This window comes from Anopheles moucheti, chromosome X (genome assembly GCF_943734755.1).
Source record: "Anopheles moucheti chromosome X, idAnoMoucSN_F20_07, whole genome shotgun sequence".
In the NCBI taxonomy this organism is placed as follows: Eukaryota; Metazoa; Arthropoda; class Insecta; order Diptera; family Culicidae; genus Anopheles; species Anopheles moucheti.
This window is the reverse complement of record NC_069142.1, coordinates 9,664,580-9,684,740: the sequence shown is the minus strand read 5'-3', so window position 1 is coordinate 9,684,740 and position 20,161 is coordinate 9,664,580. Positions and strand designations below refer to the sequence as shown.

The window sequence follows — 20,161 nt, the reverse complement described above, 5'->3', positions numbered from 1 at the left end:
TGCAAATACCCATAACGCGGAAGGCAAGAAAATACGGAACACAGTGACGGTGTTACGGTGTGTGACCATTTGTTTCCCTGCTCCGCGTAAGGGCTTTCCGTGTGTGGTGAGGGGTTTTTTTGTTGTTGTTGTTGCGGATAGTTGTGTTTTTCGTATCTGTTTGCTGTTGTTGCATTGTTTTTGTCCGCCACTGCTTTGCACCGTTTTCCTCCGTGCGCGCGTGTGTATTTGTGTTAAAATGTAAGCCACCGAAAGGGCAACAGCAGCAGCAGGAACCGCAAGGGTAGTTTAGTGTGCCCTTTTGCCGAAGACGGGTTGCGCGGAAGGCGCACGAGTGGAAGCAGGGTAATCATTTGTTGCTTCGCTACAACCAACCGTACAGCACCAACCCCTCCTTGTCAGCACGACCAAACACCACTACAGCGATAGCAAGCAAGCAAACAAGCAAGGTCTCTACATCAACCGAGGACTTGTCCCAGTGCTCCGATGAAGAGTGAAACATTAGCCCTGTACCATCATCATTACCGTCATCTCGATCGCCCCCAGCACTGTCAGCCCTACCAGCCCAATCAACCCTATCAGCAACAGCAACACCAGCAACCCGGCAGCACCGCACTCGAACGTTCCGATGGTTGGACCGCTTGTTATTGTGGCTCATCGGACAACTTTTGAATATATCGATTAAAAGGTAATGACGGAGACCACAACTCCCAGCTTCCTTGATCGTGTGCAAAACACACATACAGACACGCATGTCTCACACACACACACACGCATCTGGGTAAAAATCTCATGTCCCCAGATGGGTGTTTAAGAAAATTCAAAAATCCTTGTACTACAAAAAAAAACACACATACACGTATAGCCGCTCGTAGTGGTCTATTGGGAAGGTTACGGGATGGACGACATACAGGAAGGATGGTAGGGTGATGGCATGCGCGCTTGTCCATCAAAACGATCCATTCGCCCTTCCCAACCTTCAATCAAGCGTTGGATTCCCTCAAACATCTCTGGATGGAAATGTCTGTGTGTGTGTGTGCATGTATTGCGACTAAAGGGTGGAGGTGCCCTCGACCAACATCCAACCCCCTCTCCTTACTGTCTGGTTGCGCTGGTGTGACACTGCATTGTGGTTGCACAGGTGGTTGCAATTCGTAGTAGATCACCACACACACGCACATGCATGCTTGTACTACTACAATGCACACTGCAGATGCATTTCCTTGTCAGAAGCCAACGAGGAAAGAGGTTCCCTGCGTAACAATCACAACACAAGGCAAGGTGCTCCATTTCCAACTACACAAGTTCGTAAGAAAAATTGAAGCACAACAACTTAATCTTTAAAATCTTATTTTCCTTTTTAAGTTCACCACCAGTTCCGGGTTTTCATGGCTTTTGTTTGATTGCTTTTTTTTTGTGTGTATTCCAACCTGCATGATGCAACTCGAGAGCTTAAATCGAAGCGACACGCCAACAAACAAAATTGTCACCCGCAAATACCCCTTCCACCGTAAAGGAGTGGGCGAGAACTCGAAGAAACTACCAGTAACGATACCACACCGGAAACAGTACCCCCCGGGTGATCACGATGCGGTAAAATAAATACGCGACACTAGACGTTGGCCAAACTTCCTGTCCAGTGCTGCGTCACCCGTTCGAGGCAAACACACCTACCCACCCCGCATCCACGATTCTTATCGTTGTTATTTCGTGTGAATGCTTCAACGGTTTGGCTCTCTTAATCTAATTCAACGCACACGGGCCCCCGGGGGCGGAAGGATACACGCGCGCGCGCGCGCGCGTGTGGAAGGAAAGGAAAAGCGAAATACACACCGACAATGTAAACAGGTGGCTGGATAAGGGTAGAAGGTAGACGCAATGAAAAATAGGCGAACTTATATGAGCAAAGCGCCATGTGACGCTTTTCGCTTATTATTATTATGTGGACTTTTTTTTTTTGCTTCGGGTGCTAGGCACGTGTGTCCATTTGGTGGACTAGGGAGGTTCGGGTACGATACGGATGGTGTAGGGGTAGTCTCTAATTGAGTTTTCATACCACCTTTCGGGGCGCTCCAGAATGAAGCATTCGCGTAAGAAATTATTCGGGGGGCTTTTGGATTTTTTTTTTTGAAAAACGAAATTACAATACTCGGTTTTACATTCATGTTGTACGGTGCAGGAAAATAATTTACTATTATCGTGCTGCTATCGGTTTTGTACGTGTTTTGGTTAGTTTTAGTTGAAATTGTTCTTTTACATTATTTTCTACAAATAGGCAACACGTTATTATAAACTTAATAGAAACTCTGCAGTGTCCAAACATGCTAAATCATTTACTTTGGACCTTCTGCCGGTTATATCCACACTCTCGAATAGCCGCTGTTGGTGTTTATCAGATCGTCTTCGGCCTTGTCGGGAAAATCTAATAGAACATTACGACGGTTACGGTGATTTGGTGCTGTTCTCTTGTCGTAACTAAGCCAACGGAGTCTAGTGAGTTGATTATGCTGATTATTGGTGAACTGTAACATTGTGCAACTGTTAAATTGAATCTCTCCAAATATCCACAATACTGTAAAACAAATATCCAAAATGCCTCCATGTTTTTTTTCCCATTTTAACCATCTTAAAGATATTTTCATAAACAAATATTAAATACGTGTTCTATTTTCCAACTGTTTCCAGCATCTACGCCAACACGAAGCGCTCCCTATCCCGATTATCTGTTTGCATCATGATAGTGGTAATGGTGCCTGACCAACGTGGGGGGAACAATCTGCTGCAGCAGCACAAACAACAACAACGAACATTGACATCATACCCGACGGCATTGTAAAGTGTGCCCGAAACCCGCTACTGATCCAACTCCTTGACCTGAACTCTACCCTCGATATCCAGCCAGAAACACATCCACCTTCCCAGCGTAGCCACAATGTCGGACGTAAGTAGAGACTGCCGAACATCTTCGAAAAAACCACCTAAGTAGGATAGGAAGTGAACGATAACAAGAAGAAAGATCATACATGATATGGCGCTTCGGTTGGCGATGTTTGAGCCGCGCACACTCACTGTGTGTGTGTGTGTGTGTGCGGGATCTTCATCGTCCTCCGGGCGCCCATATATATATATATATATATATATATGATAACGCGGCTGAGTGGTCCGCATGCTAATCATATGCCAATCACCCCGTCAACAAAGCGACCCCTCCACCTGTCACCTGCTACCCACGGTACGATATTAAACAGTCCCATCCGTAAAGGGGTTGGCTGTACAGTAGTGACCGAACAACGTACTTTGCCGAAAATAGCACCTTCCTCGGTGTACCGGTGATATCTTATTACTTTTGACTGGCACAGCTGTACGGTGCACGAATCGAAACGGTTTAACGGGCAAACAAATTGATTCGTTGATTGTCTCGTTGGGGATGACGCGGTGTGTGACCGCGAGGAGAGTGTGTGTGTGTGTGTGTGACCCTATCTTGTGGCACCCAAAATGATCGCAAACAGCACATCAAATTTTAGATGAGATGAAAATGTATCGAATGTATGAAACAACTTTAATGCTTGGTGAGAATTCAAACGGGTTTGGTTGTTGCAAACGTTATCATTGAACAAAACGGAGGTTTGTTGATCAATTTTGGTCAATTGCAGGGTTACACAAGATGATTTGATTTTTTTTTTCTAAATATCTCTAATATATTTGGTTATTTATGAGGCATCTTTACACTCACAAATTATGCTTCTTTGCTATTTCTTTTAAATTAGTTTGAACAACATTTATCATACTTGATGTTCTAATAGCCCATATGACATTAGACCGCTATCGCGTTGCCTGGTATGTGCGCAACCATTCTCCGCCATTTGCCCGCTTCCGTTGGCCGGGAGAATTTGCTGATGGGTTGCGAAAATAAATATACACCTACGAAAGATAAAGCATTTGTGTATCTTTTAGAGTCAATTATGGTAGCGCGTGCTTGCGGGTTTAGCGTCTGGTCGCGGTCGGTCGTCCAGTGGCGTACAGGACCCTCCCCTTCCCTTCCCCGGGTCAGTTCTTTCACGCGAAACGCATTGCTGTTGTGTGCGAGATAAATTACCAGCACACAAATATGCGTCGCCCCGTCCGGTCCGGTGCGCTCCGCAACGCGACGGTTGGTATCTTCCACCAGGTCAGGTGTGTGTCGTCTATGTAGGCTACTATCCCGGCTTGCCGAACGGGGTGTACGATAGCTGTCCATCGCCGTTCGATGTCAGTTGTGGGGTGCATCCGGCCCGTGGCCGGTCTCTGGGTACCGTTGTGCTGCAGTGTACAGTGCCGCCTCCTGGCGAACCGGTAACAAAACAGAAAGCAGGTCCAGGGCAGTGTGTAGATTGAAGGCGCCCGCGAAAGACAACCTGGAGGAAGGAAAAAAAACGTACAAAATACATTCCAATCGGTACAACACACGCACACAAAACCGGGACGTTATATCGAATAGTGTGGGGGAAAGGGTGGGGGGGGGGGGGGAGGAGAAGACAGCCCCCTTTCCTTATCTTGATGGGTCGCAGAGACCGTGGAAGGGCAGACCGGAGACGATAAAATTAAAACAAACCGCATACGATATCGCTTACGTCTCCAGTGTCTGGGAGTTTCATGCGGGAGAAAAGATAATGTGCGGGTGTGTTATTATCGCACTTGCAACCGCGAGATGCGCCATCTTGGTGTCTTACACATCTTTTTCTTCTCGCAAAACATCTCGAATTCGGGTTTGGGTTCTACTGCTTCACGCGCAGTTATTCTTGCGATACGTACGCAACACCTCCGGGTGTTGGCGGGTAGTTGGATGGGGAGGAGGAAAATGAGGTTTTTGAACGCGATGGATCATGTGAATATGTTGCACGTAAATAACCGTTGAGTGTAGAAAGGACAGGTTAGACATGTACACCGTACATGATTGTAGTAGGGGGCACACGACTCATCGGTTGTACAAATTTCTTGCACCATCCCAGACTGTGCAGTTTCTATTCCACTGTGGGAATAGACATAAAAATAAAATGTGTGATATCAGAATCTACTAAGCTTTTAGAGAATTCTCAATTTTTTTTCGCACGTTAAAGTGAAATCTTCCACTCGTGTGCAAATTGAAATCGATTCTCTGCCAAGCTTTCTCGGCTATCATATTTCTAAATATAATTAAAAGAATTATAAATCTTAAAATTAATTGTACTTTTTATTCTATATTTCGGAATTATTTCCATTTGATTGTATTCTATGGTAGCCGAGAATTTTTTTCAAACTTTAACGTGTAAAGAATCGAAATTATTAGACTTTCGCATTTTTAACCTACCAACCCTGTAATAATTTTTCATGTTAAGGGCTTGTTACTGTGCAACTGCACCTAGCGATCATCACAGGTACGATTGCCAAAGTACCAACTAGTCATTTACCATGGGACTAGATGCGCTGGTGGTTTACTATGATCTGTGGGTTTACCACAGATTACTACCAAAATGCAGGGTTTTCTAGCTAACATACCTGAGATGACAGCTAGGTGTAGATGCACGACGACATAGGGGAAAAACGCTGTCGTCGATTTCGGCATCTAGAAGCCGGTCTGAAAATCAGCATTCAGCAACCGCGATTCGTATATCGTTTCAGTTGGCAAACATCCGTGAAAAAGTATGTTTGGCAGTTCTGTGTTGGACCAGGTAGGAAACGTACCTGGCACCATCGTTAATATAGTTGAGCATTCTTCATTTGCTGTGTGATTTTTATTCACGCTCTCATCACTTTGGCATAGCTGTGCTATTAAGCGAGCGGCAGCCATTTTTCTGTCAAATGTTGATATTGGCAAGATGGATACCTAAATAAAATGGCGGCGTTTTCCCCCTATGTAAGAAGCCCTTTAATGTTGAAAAATATTCTAATCGGTTCGTTTCTTCCAACAGACGGCATCCAACTATCGTACATCGACCTCGTTCACGACCATGCCCCCGGTGCTGACCGAAAGCCAGAAAGGTTCGGTGGAGGACATCCAGATCTCGCTGGCACCGTACATCCAATCCTATCTGAGCCAAACCGGCCGGCGCCATTCGTGCTGCAGCGTGATGTTGCCGGTTGCGTTCGAACGGGCTGCACCGCGGTCCTGGTTCGATCCCCGTTTCGATTCACCCGTGCTGGAGGGCCAGTACCAGGCGAGCGTATTTCCGCAGCTGCGCCTTAAGTTTCGGTAAGAACACCCGGAACATCCGGACGGTTTTTCTCTCTCTCTCTCTCTCTCTCTCTGTGTGGTGTGTTTGTCTGTGTGTTGGTGGTTTCTGCTGCTGCTACGCAACAAAAAACTCCTCACTCTTTCCCAACCTCGCATGCATGACTATGTGTGTACTTCTGCTTTCAGCTTCGCACTATTCTACATCCTGCTCTGCTCGCTCGTGTGGCTGCTGTACTTCCTGTTTGACGGTGGCCCGACCAGCTTCACACTGCTGACCGTATCGATCGGGTTGATCTTTCTGTTCGCGCTTGCCGGCCTGTGGGTGACGCGCACCGACATCTACCGTGCGCACACGAACCTGATATCGTCCTTCTGCGCCATCCTGCTCTGCATGTTTTCCCTCTTTCTGCTGCTGCTGACACGCGAAGCGCTCAGCCCGCTCGGTCACTTTTCCATCTGCATCGAGATCGTAATGCTTATCTACACGATCATACCGCTACCGTTGTGGCTCTGCTGCACCATCACCATGGCGTACTCCGTTTGCTTCGAGGTGCTCTCGTTTCTTCACCAGACGCACTACGACTACAACTCGCGACCGGGTGGTCAACCGACCGCATCACCGCTCGTTACGGGTAGCGTCACGCACACCGTCGCCCGGTTGCTCGCCGAGGACGGTGCGATCGGTACGGATTACCAACACTCCGGTGACTCGTTCGTGTACAAAATCGTACTGATACGGGTGCTGATACAGCTGTGCGTGCATCTGATCGGCATCCAGATACTGATCATGACGGTGGTGCGTATGCGCGGCACGTTTATGAAGGTTGGCCAGAACCTGCTCGTGCGGCGACAGCTCGAGATGGAGAAGCAGCTAAAGGAGAAGATGATCCACTCGATGATGCCACCGAAGGTGGCGGATCTGCTGCTCAAAGAGAGTGGCAGCGTGCCGAAAGGCACCAGCTTCGATCAGTACCCGGCCTCTGCCCAAGCTGCACCACGGCGCACCACACCATCCGATCTAAAGTCGCTGTTCCGGCCCTTCCACATGAACCGGATGGAAAACGTCAGCATACTGTTTGCGGATATAGTCGGCTTTACGCGCATGTCATCGACAAAAACGGCCGAACAGTTGGTGGAGATACTGAACGATCTGTTCGAACGCTTCGACGACCTCTGTCTGGTGAACGGTTGCGAGAAAATTTCGACACTGGGTGATTGCTATTACTGTGTGTCCGGTTGTCCGGAACCGCGCCCGGATCATGCAATCTGCAGCGTCGAGATGGGGCTCGGCATGATCGAATCGATCCGGGTGTTTGATGCGCAACGGAACGAGGGCATCAAGATGCGTGTCGGTGTCCATACCGGTACGGTGCTTTGCGGCATTGTCGGTACGAAACGGGTCAAGTTCGATGTGTGGAGCAACGATGTTACGCTAGCTAATCGGTAAGTATTGTTGTGTTTGGTTGTCCCCCTCAAAAAAAAAAAACAGTACAACAGATGCAAGATTCCTCGAAGTTTCATGTATCCTTAAATATTAATTAATCTTAAGATATCTTAAGATATAAGAACCTTTTGAGATTCGAAGCTAAATTCGAATGACTCTTCACAGAATATTCTTATGTATGACTTCTCGCCTAGCTTAAACGACTAATGCTTTCTTGCTCTTCTTTTTCTGAAACAGTATGGAGTCCAGTGGAAAACCCGACCAGGTGCACGTATCGGAAGAAACTTGCGGCTTCCTGGGCGATTCCTATATCATAGAGGAAGGCGAAGAAGTTGATGGTAGGTTTTAAAACAGCTCGTGTCTATGCCACACCGACCAGTATCTAACCGCTTCTCGATATCCCGTAGGTCACCGTACGTACTTCGTGCTGGGCAAAAAGCTGGATCTGGTCGGTTCGATCACGGAGGGTCTGTCGAGCATTGGACTTCCGGTTGACCTTAACCTTCTGGGCGCATCGGCCTCACCGCTGGACGAGCTACCGTACGCGACGAGCGAAGAGAACCCGGAAAGTTCCTGCCTGTCGCGCAGTGCCACCAATCTATCCGGCATACAACCCGCGGTACCGCCAGCATCCCCTGCCGGGCCAGTATTTTTCTCCTCCCTGCACGCGTCACCGGTGTCGACACCGCGACCCCGCATCGCATCGCTAACGAAGATGACCAAGTTCCTCCGTTCGGCCGTGAAGGGTGATACCGGCCGGTTGTTAAACCCGCACCGTACAGCCGGTGGTGCGGGCGCACCGGTGGAGAAGCCAAAAATTATCATCAGCACAAAATCGATCTCAAACGGTTTCGAGTCCGACGACGAGATGGCGGAAATGATGGCGTCTGGTGGTGGGACGGGTAAATGTTTGACCCGATCACCGGTCGGTACGCGGCCACAGGACGTGACGACAATAGTGACGATGCTCAACGAACGTACCCGAAGCCAGCCGCCGGACGGTAGCGATGCTGGTGGCCAACAGGGGCAACGGAAGGCCGGCAAGGTGGCGCTCAAGCGCCAGGACACGTACACTGCTCCGGATGGGGAGTGCAGCAGAATCTGTGATAGTAGTAAAAGCTGTGACGAAGATGTGCCATGTATTGAGAGAAGTAGCAGCAGCGGCAATGCGCGTACCGGTCCGATCGGTACCGGGGCCGGTGGAAGCGCTAGCAGTAGCAATAGCAATAGCAATAGCAATAATCAGAACATCACCAACGGGTGCTACCATCATGTGCCGATCGTGATCGTTACACCGCGTCCGAGCTGCCACACGCTGGACGTCACGAACGGGGGTAGTATTACCAACAGCAATGCACACACCACCACGACCACCACCAATACGGTCACCACCGCCGCCGCAACGTGCAGCACGATCGGGCGCAGTCGTGAATGCGGTAGGATGGTGGGATCCGGCGGTGAAAACACGCACACCAGCCAAAGTTCCGTGTTCGACGAGATAATAGACGTGCGCTCGTACATCTCGCAATCGCGCAGTGACATTTCACCGTTTGCCCGCACCGGTAGCTACCGATCGCAGGCGGACCGATCATCGATCATTCACGAGATCGCACTGTCGGCCGGTGCCGGCAGCAGTAACAGTGGCACGTTCGGTCGGCCCCGTAGCTCCACCATCACCACCACACACCACGCGTGTAACGAAGCGCATCAGCACGTACGTCACGGTTCGGTTGTCGTGTGTCCGAGCTCCCGTTTGCTCGGTGCCGACGGTGCAAGTCTATCACCGTCCGCAACATCGCGCAAAGATTCGGGCATACGATCAAACAGCCGTCGGTCGAGCATCCAGCATCAGATAGTGCTGATGAGTCAAACGGCCGCGCTGTCGGTGCATCGCGTGTCCGGCTATTTTACCAGCTCGCAATCCAGCCTGTCCGGTGCGATCGTAACGTCCGCGACCGGCCACCCTGACCATCATCATCAGCCGACGCAGAAACCGAACGGTAGCATGCGGCTCGGACCGGGCACCGGTTCGAAGTGTTGCGTCGGCATTAAGGAACCGCATCCAGATCCGCTAGCCGCCTGTCTGCAGCAGCTGCGCAAACAGTCCGACCTGCAGCTAATACGTTGCGTGCGGGATAATGCACGATCGCAGCGCAGCTATCTGGTGAAGCCACCGCTGTTGCCGGTATCACTGCGCTTCAAATCGCGCCCGATGGAGCAAGAATTTCGCTCGAAGGCGCACCGGTTCGGGAGCGAAAGTGGCGATCTCGAGGGCGGTGGTCCACCAACGCTAGCGACGCCCAAGTACAATACCTACATCGACATGCTCGTATCGTTCGTCGTGTATCTTGCGACCTCGACCTCACTGTTTCTACTCTCGCCCTCGGTCTATCTCGAATCGTACAAGGTCTGGGTGTGCATCTTCGTGTTCTTCAGCACGGTACAGCTGTTTGCGCTGTTCATCTGCACCAAGCAGGTGTGTCGAAGGACGCGCAAACCTACCGTACGCCGGTCCCGCCCCATGGCTAGCCGCAGCTGCTACGACTGTCTGCTGCAGCTCGCATCCAACTGGTACCCGTGGCATATCTGTGGTGGCATCCTCATGTCGCTGCCCGTCATCTCGATACTCTCCAACTTTGCCATGATGGACGTGACCAAGTTTCGCGTGTTTGAGTTCCATTACGGTTTCCTGATGTACATCTGCATCGTGCACTTTTGCAACTTTACGCAGCTGAACTGGTGGATGCGCAACGCGATGGCATGCCTAACGTCGGCCGCATTCGTCGGCATTGCAGTCGGGCATATGGTGGAGTTACAGGCACTCGAAGTGGCTGCGGGCGTTACTGCGAACGGCACGATCATTACCGCCGGTGGTGACACCGATGAAATGCTGCACCGTGCCCAGTTCGATTGGTTCAACAACTACCGGGTGGAGATATACGTCGATCTGCTGCTGCTGCTCGTGCTAGTTTGGTTTTTAAATCGCGAATTCGAGATCGGCTATCGCTTAAGCTTTCATGGCAGTGCCGTTGCAAACCAGGACAAGATACGGGTGCAGAATATGAAAAACCAAGCCGACATGCTGCTGCACAACATCATCCCGAAGCATGTGGCGGAGCAGCTGAAAAATACTGCCAAATATTCGGAAAACCATCACAACATCGGCATCATCTTTGCGAGCATTGTCAACTTTAACGAAATGTACGACGAATCGTACCTCGGTGGGAAGGAGTATCTGCGCGTGCTGAACGAACTGATCGGTGATTTTGACGAGCTGCTCGCCCGGCCCGAGTTCCGATGCGTGGAAAAGATCAAAACGATCGGCAGCACGTTTATGGCCGCGTCCGGGCTCGATCCGAGCAGCCGGGGCGAAAACTACGAACATCTGTACACGCTGCTCGACTTTGCGCTCGCGATGCAGCAGGTGGTGGAATCGTTCAATCGCGATCTGCTGGAGTTTAATCTGATCATGCGGGTCGGATACAACTTTGGCGACGTAACGGCCGGTGTGATCGGTACGAGCAAGCTGTACTACGACATCTGGGGCGATGCGGTAAATGTCGCGAGCCGGATGGATTCGACCGGTGTGGCCGGCCGGGTACAGATCGGTAGCGATTGTGTACAGGTGCTGGGTGAACGGTTCGACTTTGAGCCACGCGGTAAGGTGTACGTAAAGGGCAAGGACCATATGGAAGTGTACCTGCTGGTTGGCAAGAAACCGGACCTACTGGGACCACCAGAACTAGATATAGATCCCGTGTAGATAGAAGGAAAGCAAACGCACGGAGGAGAAAGCTTTCTTTTTTAGTCATTTTCTTGTACCGTCACTACGGTACGGTATCGTCGAATTGGGATAGGATTGTTTTGGAGTTGTTGAGATGAGTACCGGTACATCGAAGAAGAAAAAAAAACGTTTGCTACTACTTGCTCTGCAGACAAAGCATACTGAAGGTTAATAGCTAATACGAAATTGATGGTACAACTACACCGCACGGTGCATAAAAACAAAGCTAGCAGCTGTTTCTAGGCGCTAGAAATGTCTGGGAACAAAACAAACCTTCCCCTGATCATTAATCTCTATGGTCTCGAAAAGACGAAATAGCAAGTACTGGATGAGTTAGTAGAGTTACGAACTTCAAGGCGAGAATAAGCCGGATTTTATTCGGCGCCATTCGCCCTCTCCCAAAAAAGGCACTGATGTAAACTGATGCACAACAAAACAGGAAACGCGAGTTACTCATTTTAAGGCAATAACCGTGCTGGCGGATAGGAAGGATTTGAAAAATAGCTATTTTAACCAAGTAGAATAACTCGTTTGTCATATTACTGCGAGTAAGACAGCACGGTTACTCCTCGTATAGGTTTTCCCCTTTCTAACCAATCAAACAAATATCTCCTCCATTTGAATTTTCGTTTTTAAAATACAAACATATATGTGCACATCTCTCAAGAGTCCCAAAGATGTCGGAGACCTCACTGACCTAATTCGATGTGTAACGTCTATGCACTTTTACTAGTTCACAAAGACTCGTCTAAATCTACACCTTTTGCATCTGTCCGTACGAATAAGTTTCCGTTTTAAGCCTCCCAGCCCTTAGTCATGTTGCTCAAACCTCCAACAACCTCTCCTCATCCTGTCAGCATACTCCACCCCCGTCACAGGTGTTGTATTATGAGTGTGTGTCTGTCGCTTCCTAGGTGTGCCTGAAGCAAAACAAAACTCAGAATATACCGCGCAGTCAGCCTCCTATTGCTGCCGTGCATGGCTACGGTCTATCAGAACAACTCTCTAAGATGAATTGACTCAGTGTGAGTGAGTTACATCAAAGGGCTTACTCTTCAAAAGATTCTTTGAAGAGTTATTCTTCAGTGAGTTGTCACATTCAAGAGTCGCTGCGAAGAGATATAACTCATGCATCAGTGCGTTGCGAAACCGAGAAAGGTTAACAGGATAACAAAATTAGAAATGCGCGAATGAGTGTTTCACACTTGTGTGTGACTGTGTGTGACCACCAAGAGTTATAGCTCATGGATTATATAACTCATTCGTGATTTGAACCATTGGTCGTAGGATAAATCGCAAATGAGTTATAGGAACTCTTAGCACTGATTGGAATAAACTCACTCAAGAGTAGCTCACTCATTCATTCTTACTCACTATGCACATCACTAATAAGAATCGGTGTGTGGTTTGATATCTGCCACCGCTAGATGTCGCTGTATACGCTTAGAACAAATTAGATCTTTGTTTCAGGATATGTATGTGTGTGTGTGTTAGTCACGATGGATCAGTTTTTAACGTATACAACATAGGCGAACTACACACACTCACACATCACTAGTAATGATAGAAGTAATTGGAAAACAATGGCAACGGAACAGGAAATGAAATTGCAACAAAGAAAGGAAATCAAAAAACCCAAGAATACTATTACGTACGTGCCTTCTCTCTTTGGACTAGTTATTACTTTACAATTACTTCCGCCAGAAGGATATATAAACGCACACATACACACCTCATTTCCATTCACGAAGTCCCCGTACCCTACCCCTTCCGACCGACCCGACGGGTGTGTTTTTACGTGAAGGGCGTATAGCGTGGGGAATTTCCCGATTTCATTTACTGCTTCCCCTAAAACACGCGGGAACCTTAAAGGCCTTTTTAAAACAACAGATACTTGCAATATTTAGTTTAAGAATCGATGCGATATTAGCCCGCTAGTGAAGCGTACGAGGGGCAAGCAAAAGGGATTCCCTTCGACCCTCTTTCACCCTCCATCGCCGACGTGCCAACGTGTAAATAATAATTTCGTTGCGTTTAACGTTTGCTTGATTAATTATACATCTTCTCAGATGAGAATGGGGGAGGTTTTCTCCTCTTTTCTCTCGAAAAAAAAAACAAAAATCCACGAGCCCGTTGGTTTGTTTGTTTTTAGCTGCGGAATATGAAGAAACACAATAGACAAAATGGCACCCACATCGCGATACTTCATTTCCAGCCAACGGTGCAAACGGTGTCAAGTTGCAAAGATTTCACAAATAACTATTCTTGCCAAAATGATGATTTACTAGCTGGGTAGGCCTGTACGTTATTTCAATGCCATTGCTGTTACGGATATACTACAGATATATATACATATATATATATATAGATCGACATATACACTATATTGAAAAGGTATAAAATATTTATCTAGTTTATTTTTTAAAAAAACGAACATCACGACGCTGTGATCACAAATGGAAAAAAAACATGGGAGTTTCGTCATTCGTTTATCGTTCTTTGACTCCTACATTCATGGCACGGAAGTAAAGCAAAAACAAACACTAATGAAAAGGTTACAATTGCTAAGAACGTTTATATTATTATATTATATAATGGTGCACCACGGTATTTATCATTCCCATTTGCGCGTTACGTGTCCATTACCAAAACCCTTAGATGAAGCGCCAGCAAGCGGCAAGAAGTGTGCGTTAAACGTAAGGAATGCATATCAGAGAAAGTGAACGAGGTGCCGACCTCAATGTGAAGAAATGTTAATGTGCAATGGTCAGAGATGCGACTGGTGTGTTTTATTTTATTCCACGCTAGAAAGAAGACGCTTATATTAGTCAGGTCGACATGTCAATGGTGGCATTGTTTTACTACATCGCACCTTTATACATTAACGCGTTGACGCAACGCACACACACGTACTTTTTTTAGTACCTCTTAGTAGCAATGATAACATTTTGAGCATCGAGCAAGAGCAAAACAAGTGAGTGTTGCAGAGGTGCCACAAGGCTATTGAATGTTGCCTAATCAATCGAAAGAGAATGTGTAGCAATGGTTTCCACACGCACACACACACACATATATAAACTGCTTACAAAAAAACAAAACAAACGAACGAACCAATCCCGCCATTTTGGACTACTACGCGGCACTAACTACGGGACATTTAGTAAACAAAATGGTCGGCGCGAAAGTGTGGCGTGTGTATTTTGTTGTAATAGTAGTAGTTGTTGTTGTAACAATCGCGATGCTATCACTGTGCGCTGTGTCAGAAAGCAATAGGACCAAGCCCCTTTTTCGCCCACGCCGTCCACCGAAGGAAGATGGAGTTGTATGGTGGGACGGGTGAGTGAGTGTGTGTGAGGGGGGAATGTAATTTAGCAAAACAAAGGAAGTACACAACATGTTGTTCCTCAAATACTCAACATCAAACTAAGCGCTAAGCCGTTAACATGTAGCACATGGTAATTAAAACAACAAAAAACGAAGAAGGGAAACAGTGTGCAAAGTTTGCCAGGTGTACACAAATTCATACAATCAGCGTTAGTGTCTAAACCGACTATTTCACTAATATATTGACTAGGGAACGAACGACTAACGAAGGTACAATAACCTTCTCCAAGAAGAGTCCGCTGTTGTGTGTGTGTGTTTTTTTAAATATGTGTGCTAGCTACTAGCATGGTAAGGTACGCAGGGGTTCTCAGCTAGTTTTATTATTGAGAAGCAGATTTCAAACAGCAGTAAGATACATTACGGAACGAATTTGAACGAACTTTTGGACGAATGATTCTACGGGACTAGTTTCTACTAAATAAACACAAAACAGCCACACATGGAGCGTGGAGCAATAACCTAAACATACTGATCAGGAACAGTTACTAAAGATGTATGAAATGTGATCGAGTATTATAGAGAAGGTGAAGGAGACGAAAAAAAAACTACATTCGCAACACGTACGCTCCTGATTTGCAGCATTCAATAGTTCAAAACGATTGAAGCTGCAAGAAGGAAGGAGAGAGAGAGAGAAAGAGATGGAAAATCAAATAAACACAAGGGTCCTATTTAACTGCAATAGCATCTCTAAAGTAACTCGTAACGCTACGTGGTCAACGCAAAAAAAACCGTCAAAAGCTGGAAATAAAATATATCCCAAAAGTACGAACAATTAAATATGAACAAAGATCTCATAGCCCAAAACGTTTGTGAAAGAACAAATTGTTTATAAAATATTAAAATTGTAATACATGTTTATATATCCAAGTTAAAAAAAAAGTCGATATGTGGGGTATTGTAATCATCAAATTCTCGACACCTTCATATCTGAAACCAGCCATATTGCCAGCTCCTCCATCACCAATATGGTGTCATGTAATATGTCAAGATCTTGATGGCTACTGCAGTTGCACCTCAAAGAGTCACGTGGGACAACTACCTGCAAATGACCTATTCAGCTTGCATTGGGACATTGGGCTTGACACAAATAACAAGATTGTCGAGATATTGTTGATTTCGTAGAGCAGAACAATTCCACCTAACTCTTTACAGTGTTTACGTCACTTTATCGGACGTTCAGTGTAGTTTGTGAAGTTTATTAAGTATAATCGTTTTGACATTTCGCAAACAAAAAATACATTCTTGGACATATAGAAGGAGAGTAGTAATAGGGTTTTTTTTTTCTCTGTACGATACAGCCTCATCGACGACCTGTGGATTCCAGCGTGATCCAGTTCGGGTTCTGTGTGGTGACGATGGGTATCTTAGCGTAGCCGTAGCTCTAAGAATGCTCACACCGAACATCGATTTGAAGCTCGTTTTGCTTCCGTTCAGGATGTGTGACTGTGTGGTGATGTGGTGATGTGAAATAGGTGTGAGAAGATGTAATTACTTTGACGATCTGGTGCCGTGACCAGGATACGGTGCCTGTGTCTAACTGATCTATCTGTGGTGTGTCGTTTCGCACCCTTCTCAGAAAGCCTTCTTGGCCGGTTCGGGGAACGCTTCACGGGCCGGTATAAAGCTCAGCATCATGATGTGCCGTGCATATGCCTTCGTCGTGCGGAACAGTGCGTCCGTACCGTGTAGACGATCGAGCACTCCAAGCACACCGAAACATTGGTTAAACCTAAAGCAAAGCAAAGAAACATACATCAGTGGGGTGTGTTGTGATGTGTTGCCATTCCCTATCAGCCGGTTGCCTTACTTGAGGTGGTGGAAGTCGTGCGCTTCGGGACTCGGAAAAAATGGCAGATGGTAGCCGGAGTGAGCATTCAACGTGGAGAGTATTACGAGCGTAAACCACAGCCAGGCCACCGCCACGTGGCTGCCGAGCATGAAGATGCCGAGAAACGGTGGTACCAGGTTGCTAAACACGTGCTCTACCGGATGGCAGTAGATGGCGGTGATGGCGATCGGAGCCGTCCATTCGTGGTGCTGCTTGTGGATGTACCGGTAAATCCGTCGGCTGTGCAGCAGCCGGTGGGCGTAGTAGAAGCCAATCTCCTCTATAAAGATGCAGAATGACAGCTCCGCCAGCACCCAGTGAAAGGTGGGCAGCTCGCGCAAATCATTCAGCCCCCGGAAACGCATCGCCTGGTACATGCAGTACGCCATCGGTACACCGACCACCGTTTGGTTCATCAGCACGGTCGCAATCACCTTCGCCAGCCGGCGCCGATCGACCGGTTCGTTCGTGCCCGGTTGCATCTTGTACCGGCGTATGATCGCCGGCCGGCACGTCACATCGAACAGTGTGTAGATGCCACCGAACACCCAGTACACCGCCATCGTGAAGATGGTGGTACTCAGCACCCACAGCCGGGCCGGATCCTCGCCGGTGAAGTCGATGAAGCGATCCCACTGTGACTGCCAGAAGTCGCCGGATGCGCCCCAGAACCGCTGCAGATGCCTGCAGAAAAACAGTGCGTTAACATTGGTGACAGGCTCCACGTCCCCACTCCACTCACCAGGTCAGTGTGTTGCGGAACGCGGCAAACCCGACGAGAAAGAAGCTGACGATCACGAGAAAGCTGTACAGCGAGGATAGAAGGCGCGGATTTTGCGACTCGATCGCCGGCATCGGTGTCGGTTTGTTACGTCGCCCATCATTTTCCGACGTGCGTTCGGCATCATCCGACAGGATGATCGGTTGCTGGTCATCGACTGCTGGTGATTCCCGCTCCAAACTCGGGCTGCTCTCCATCTGGATAGCAAGGTGAGTAGAAATATTTTAATATCCGTGCATGTTTTGGTGGATTAGTTTGGACAAAATACGATTAAAAAAACAACGAAAATCAATCAATTGATTTTCCATCCAGCTTGTCGTACCCGGTGGAAGGTTCGGAAAGTAGGGGCAAGAATGTGTTTCGTTTAAATCGTTCCACCCGCTCCCAGTGTGCTCTCTTTTTGACGCCTTAACACCATAAATGACGCATTTATTTCAACGCACTCACAGCGTCGTTATGTGATTACATAAATCAATTATGCCCTCGAAGGTCAAGGGTAGTGCGCGTATTCTCTTCTACTAAATTACAAGGGAAAACCGCACACAAACACACCCCTTCCTTTCTTTTAAATGTTCCATTAATTATTGCATCAATAGATATTATCACCTTACTTTCCAAAGCGCAGGCACTTCGGCACGGCTTGAGGGTAAATGCGCGTTGCCTTAAGTTATGCAACGGATTGGCGAGTGCCTGTTTTGAAAGTTTAAAAATGTAATAACATAAAGAAAACTAACACACACACACACACACACACACACACACGTATGCATATCAACAGGGGGTTCTGATGCACATTTTACTCCACAATTGCCCGTAACAAAATACTCCCGAAACAAAATCCTAGTATCCTTATGTGTTTTTGATGTTTGATAGTAGGCACCTGCTACAATACCTTCGCTGCTGGTTGATACTTTTGTTTCCTTGGTGAGCGTTATTCGTAACACTAAGAGGGTTGAAAGCACAGCTGATGTGTGTACACCAGACACCAGATGCAAACTACTGGCTTCACTAACGCTGGCCCCAATGTCCCGGTCGATTGCTGTGTAAGGATATTCCGACGCAATTTATTCGTTTCCTGACCCTTTTGCGTAAAGACGGGAGTAAGCCCACGGGAGTAGGGTGAAAGTGTATTTGCTAAAGCAGGAGAGTGCGATGGAACAATAGAGAAAGGCACGCACCACGTACAAGTAGGTTCTTTCACTTGCTCCCGAATGCGGCACTTGTCTAACGCTGTTGCCTGTTTTGTACACACCGGACCATCCCCAAAACAATGCCTCCAACCCTAAAACCGAACCCAAACAGACGACTGTACTCGAAACCGTGCCAGGATAACAAAACCAAACCGTTCTGGAGAAAGCAATGCAATAATAACTCAAGAGAAGAGCGTTGAAAAAAGATAGAGCGAGAGAGAAAAGCTAAAGAGTTTTCCAAGAGAATATTTCGTGGAAATCATCGTGGAAACCCCATAGGTTGGTCATTTTACGATAAGTAATAATTAAATCGAACACATTCATTTACTTTACTTTGGCGTTACTTACTGATGTTACGTAGTAGTGCACGTATCATTAAATTAAAGGGGTTTTCAAAAAATCTGATTTTAAATTCTAGAACACAAGCAACATATTGATGTTTTAAAGCATTTACTATTATACTAGACATGGAAAAGAATGAATAGTACCGAAGAAAAGAGAAATTTCCACTTATTTTCAGAATTTTTAAAACACCGCAACAAACCCTGTAATTTAGAATAGTTCGCTCTTTATCTTTCGTTTTATCATTATTTCTCCTTTGGTTTGGTTTACTACTTCAGGCAAATGACCTCAAGCATTTCAAATTAAATACAGAAATACTAGACTTGTAGAAGCTTTTTATAAAAACAAAACTATTAAAATAATATGTTTATATTTTGTATTTACAAGACGACAAAAAATCATTTTTCAATGGCATACTGTAAAAGAACGTTCTACAAGTTACACTCATATAAATTTGAAATTGTTGCTAAGTTATTTAAGGTAAAAAGTTCAATTTGCCTGAAAAAATAACTGAACTACTAAACAAACATACTTTTCGATTTCGCACACATTCTCTCAGACTATTTCTTTCGCTCGCGCGTTCTTTGTATTTATAATATCGTACGGAAGCTTTTCTTTATGTTTTGTTGTCTCACCGGAGTTCCATTATCTCTCCAAACCTCTCCACTCAACCCAAAGCAACACAAAGCAAGTGCATCTGCACCAGTGTAACGTACGTTACCGCGCTCGTAACGCCTGGCATCCCGCACCCTTATCTAGCGTTACCAATGCCAATATCCCTAACCACATGCTTTGTTCTCGATAAAAACTGCATAACGATTCCAATTAGAGTGCAGGGCGCCCAGACAAACAAAGACTGGCGGAGTTTTGTTTTGCTTTGCAGCGTTGCGATCGGTTTGCATTGTTCTGCTGCTGTGGTGGAGGTGCGAATGACTCAGTGCCGCTCAGCTGCAGGCAACTGTACGTTACGCTGGACATGCAATCTGTAGCATTATGCAAAATGTTGGCAAATTAGGGCGGACGGAAGGATAAAAGGGGTCAGATGGATAAAAAGCGGCGAGCTAATGGGAAAGAATATGTTCGTTATTTTCACTGTTGCTAACGAGTTCCCGGGTATTCTAAAAGCCCTACAACCTTGAGTAGTGTGCGAGTGTGCATATCACCCCCGTTATCAAACACTCCGGCACCGGAATGGAAATAGAATTATAATGCGCTTTG

The 20,161-nt window shown here is 46.9% G+C and overlaps 2 protein-coding genes across 4 annotated transcripts; one reads left to right on the top strand and one right to left on the bottom strand.

Annotated features, from left to right (window-relative positions):
* The first annotated feature begins 2,810 nt into the window (after positions 1-2,810).
* LOC128306395 (adenylate cyclase type 9) lies at positions 2,811-12,767 on the top strand. Its single transcript, XM_053043903.1, has 5 exons — positions 2,811-2,941; positions 5,928-6,208; positions 6,377-7,633; positions 7,872-7,972; positions 8,042-12,767. Exons 1-5 carry the CDS (start codon positions 2,933-2,935, stop codon positions 11,395-11,397), a joined length of 5,004 nt encoding a protein of 1,667 aa, XP_052899863.1. The 5' UTR covers positions 2,811-2,932; the 3' UTR covers positions 11,398-12,767.
* A 3,193-nt stretch (positions 12,768-15,960) lies between these two features.
* LOC128306968 (fatty acid hydroxylase domain-containing protein 2) lies at positions 15,961-18,684 on the bottom strand. Of its 3 annotated transcripts, none has more exons than XM_053044654.1 (4): positions 18,292-18,684; positions 17,373-17,608; positions 16,610-17,314; positions 15,961-16,531 (listed from the first exon to the last, which is right to left on the bottom strand). In XM_053044654.1, the coding sequence occupies exons 2-4, from the start codon at positions 17,606-17,608 to the stop codon at positions 16,375-16,377; spliced, it is 1,098 nt and encodes a 365-aa protein (XP_052900614.1). In that variant the 5' UTR covers positions 18,292-18,684; the 3' UTR covers positions 15,961-16,374. The 3 variants fall into 3 exon arrangements, with proteins under 3 accessions (XP_052900614.1, XP_052900612.1, XP_052900615.1); XM_053044652.1 differs by having other exon boundaries at positions 18,304-18,684; XM_053044655.1 differs by lacking the exon at positions 18,292-18,684 and having other exon boundaries at positions 17,373-17,734.
* Between the last annotated feature and the right edge of the window lie 1,477 nt (positions 18,685-20,161).

Bases quoted from the DNA above. Each gene is read 5' to 3' on its own strand.
- LOC128306968 (XM_053044654.1), bottom strand. From the start codon at position 17,608: ATGGAGAGCAGCCCGAGTTTGGAGCGGGAATCACCAGCAGTCGATGAC. The intron at 17,315-17,372 runs GTGAGTGGAGTG...GTTTTTCTGCAG, and splicing joins TTCCGCAACACACTGACCTG to GCATCTGCAGCGGTTCTGGG. The intron at 16,532-16,609 runs GTAAGGCAACCG...GCTTTGCTTTAG, and splicing joins CACGACTTCCACCACCTCAA to GTTTAACCAATGTTTCGGTG.
- LOC128306395 (XM_053043903.1), top strand. The intron at 6,209-6,376 runs GTAAGAACACCC...TTCTGCTTTCAG, and splicing joins CAGCTGCGCCTTAAGTTTCG to CTTCGCACTATTCTACATCC. The intron at 7,634-7,871 runs GTAAGTATTGTT...TTTCTGAAACAG, and splicing joins GATGTTACGCTAGCTAATCG to TATGGAGTCCAGTGGAAAAC.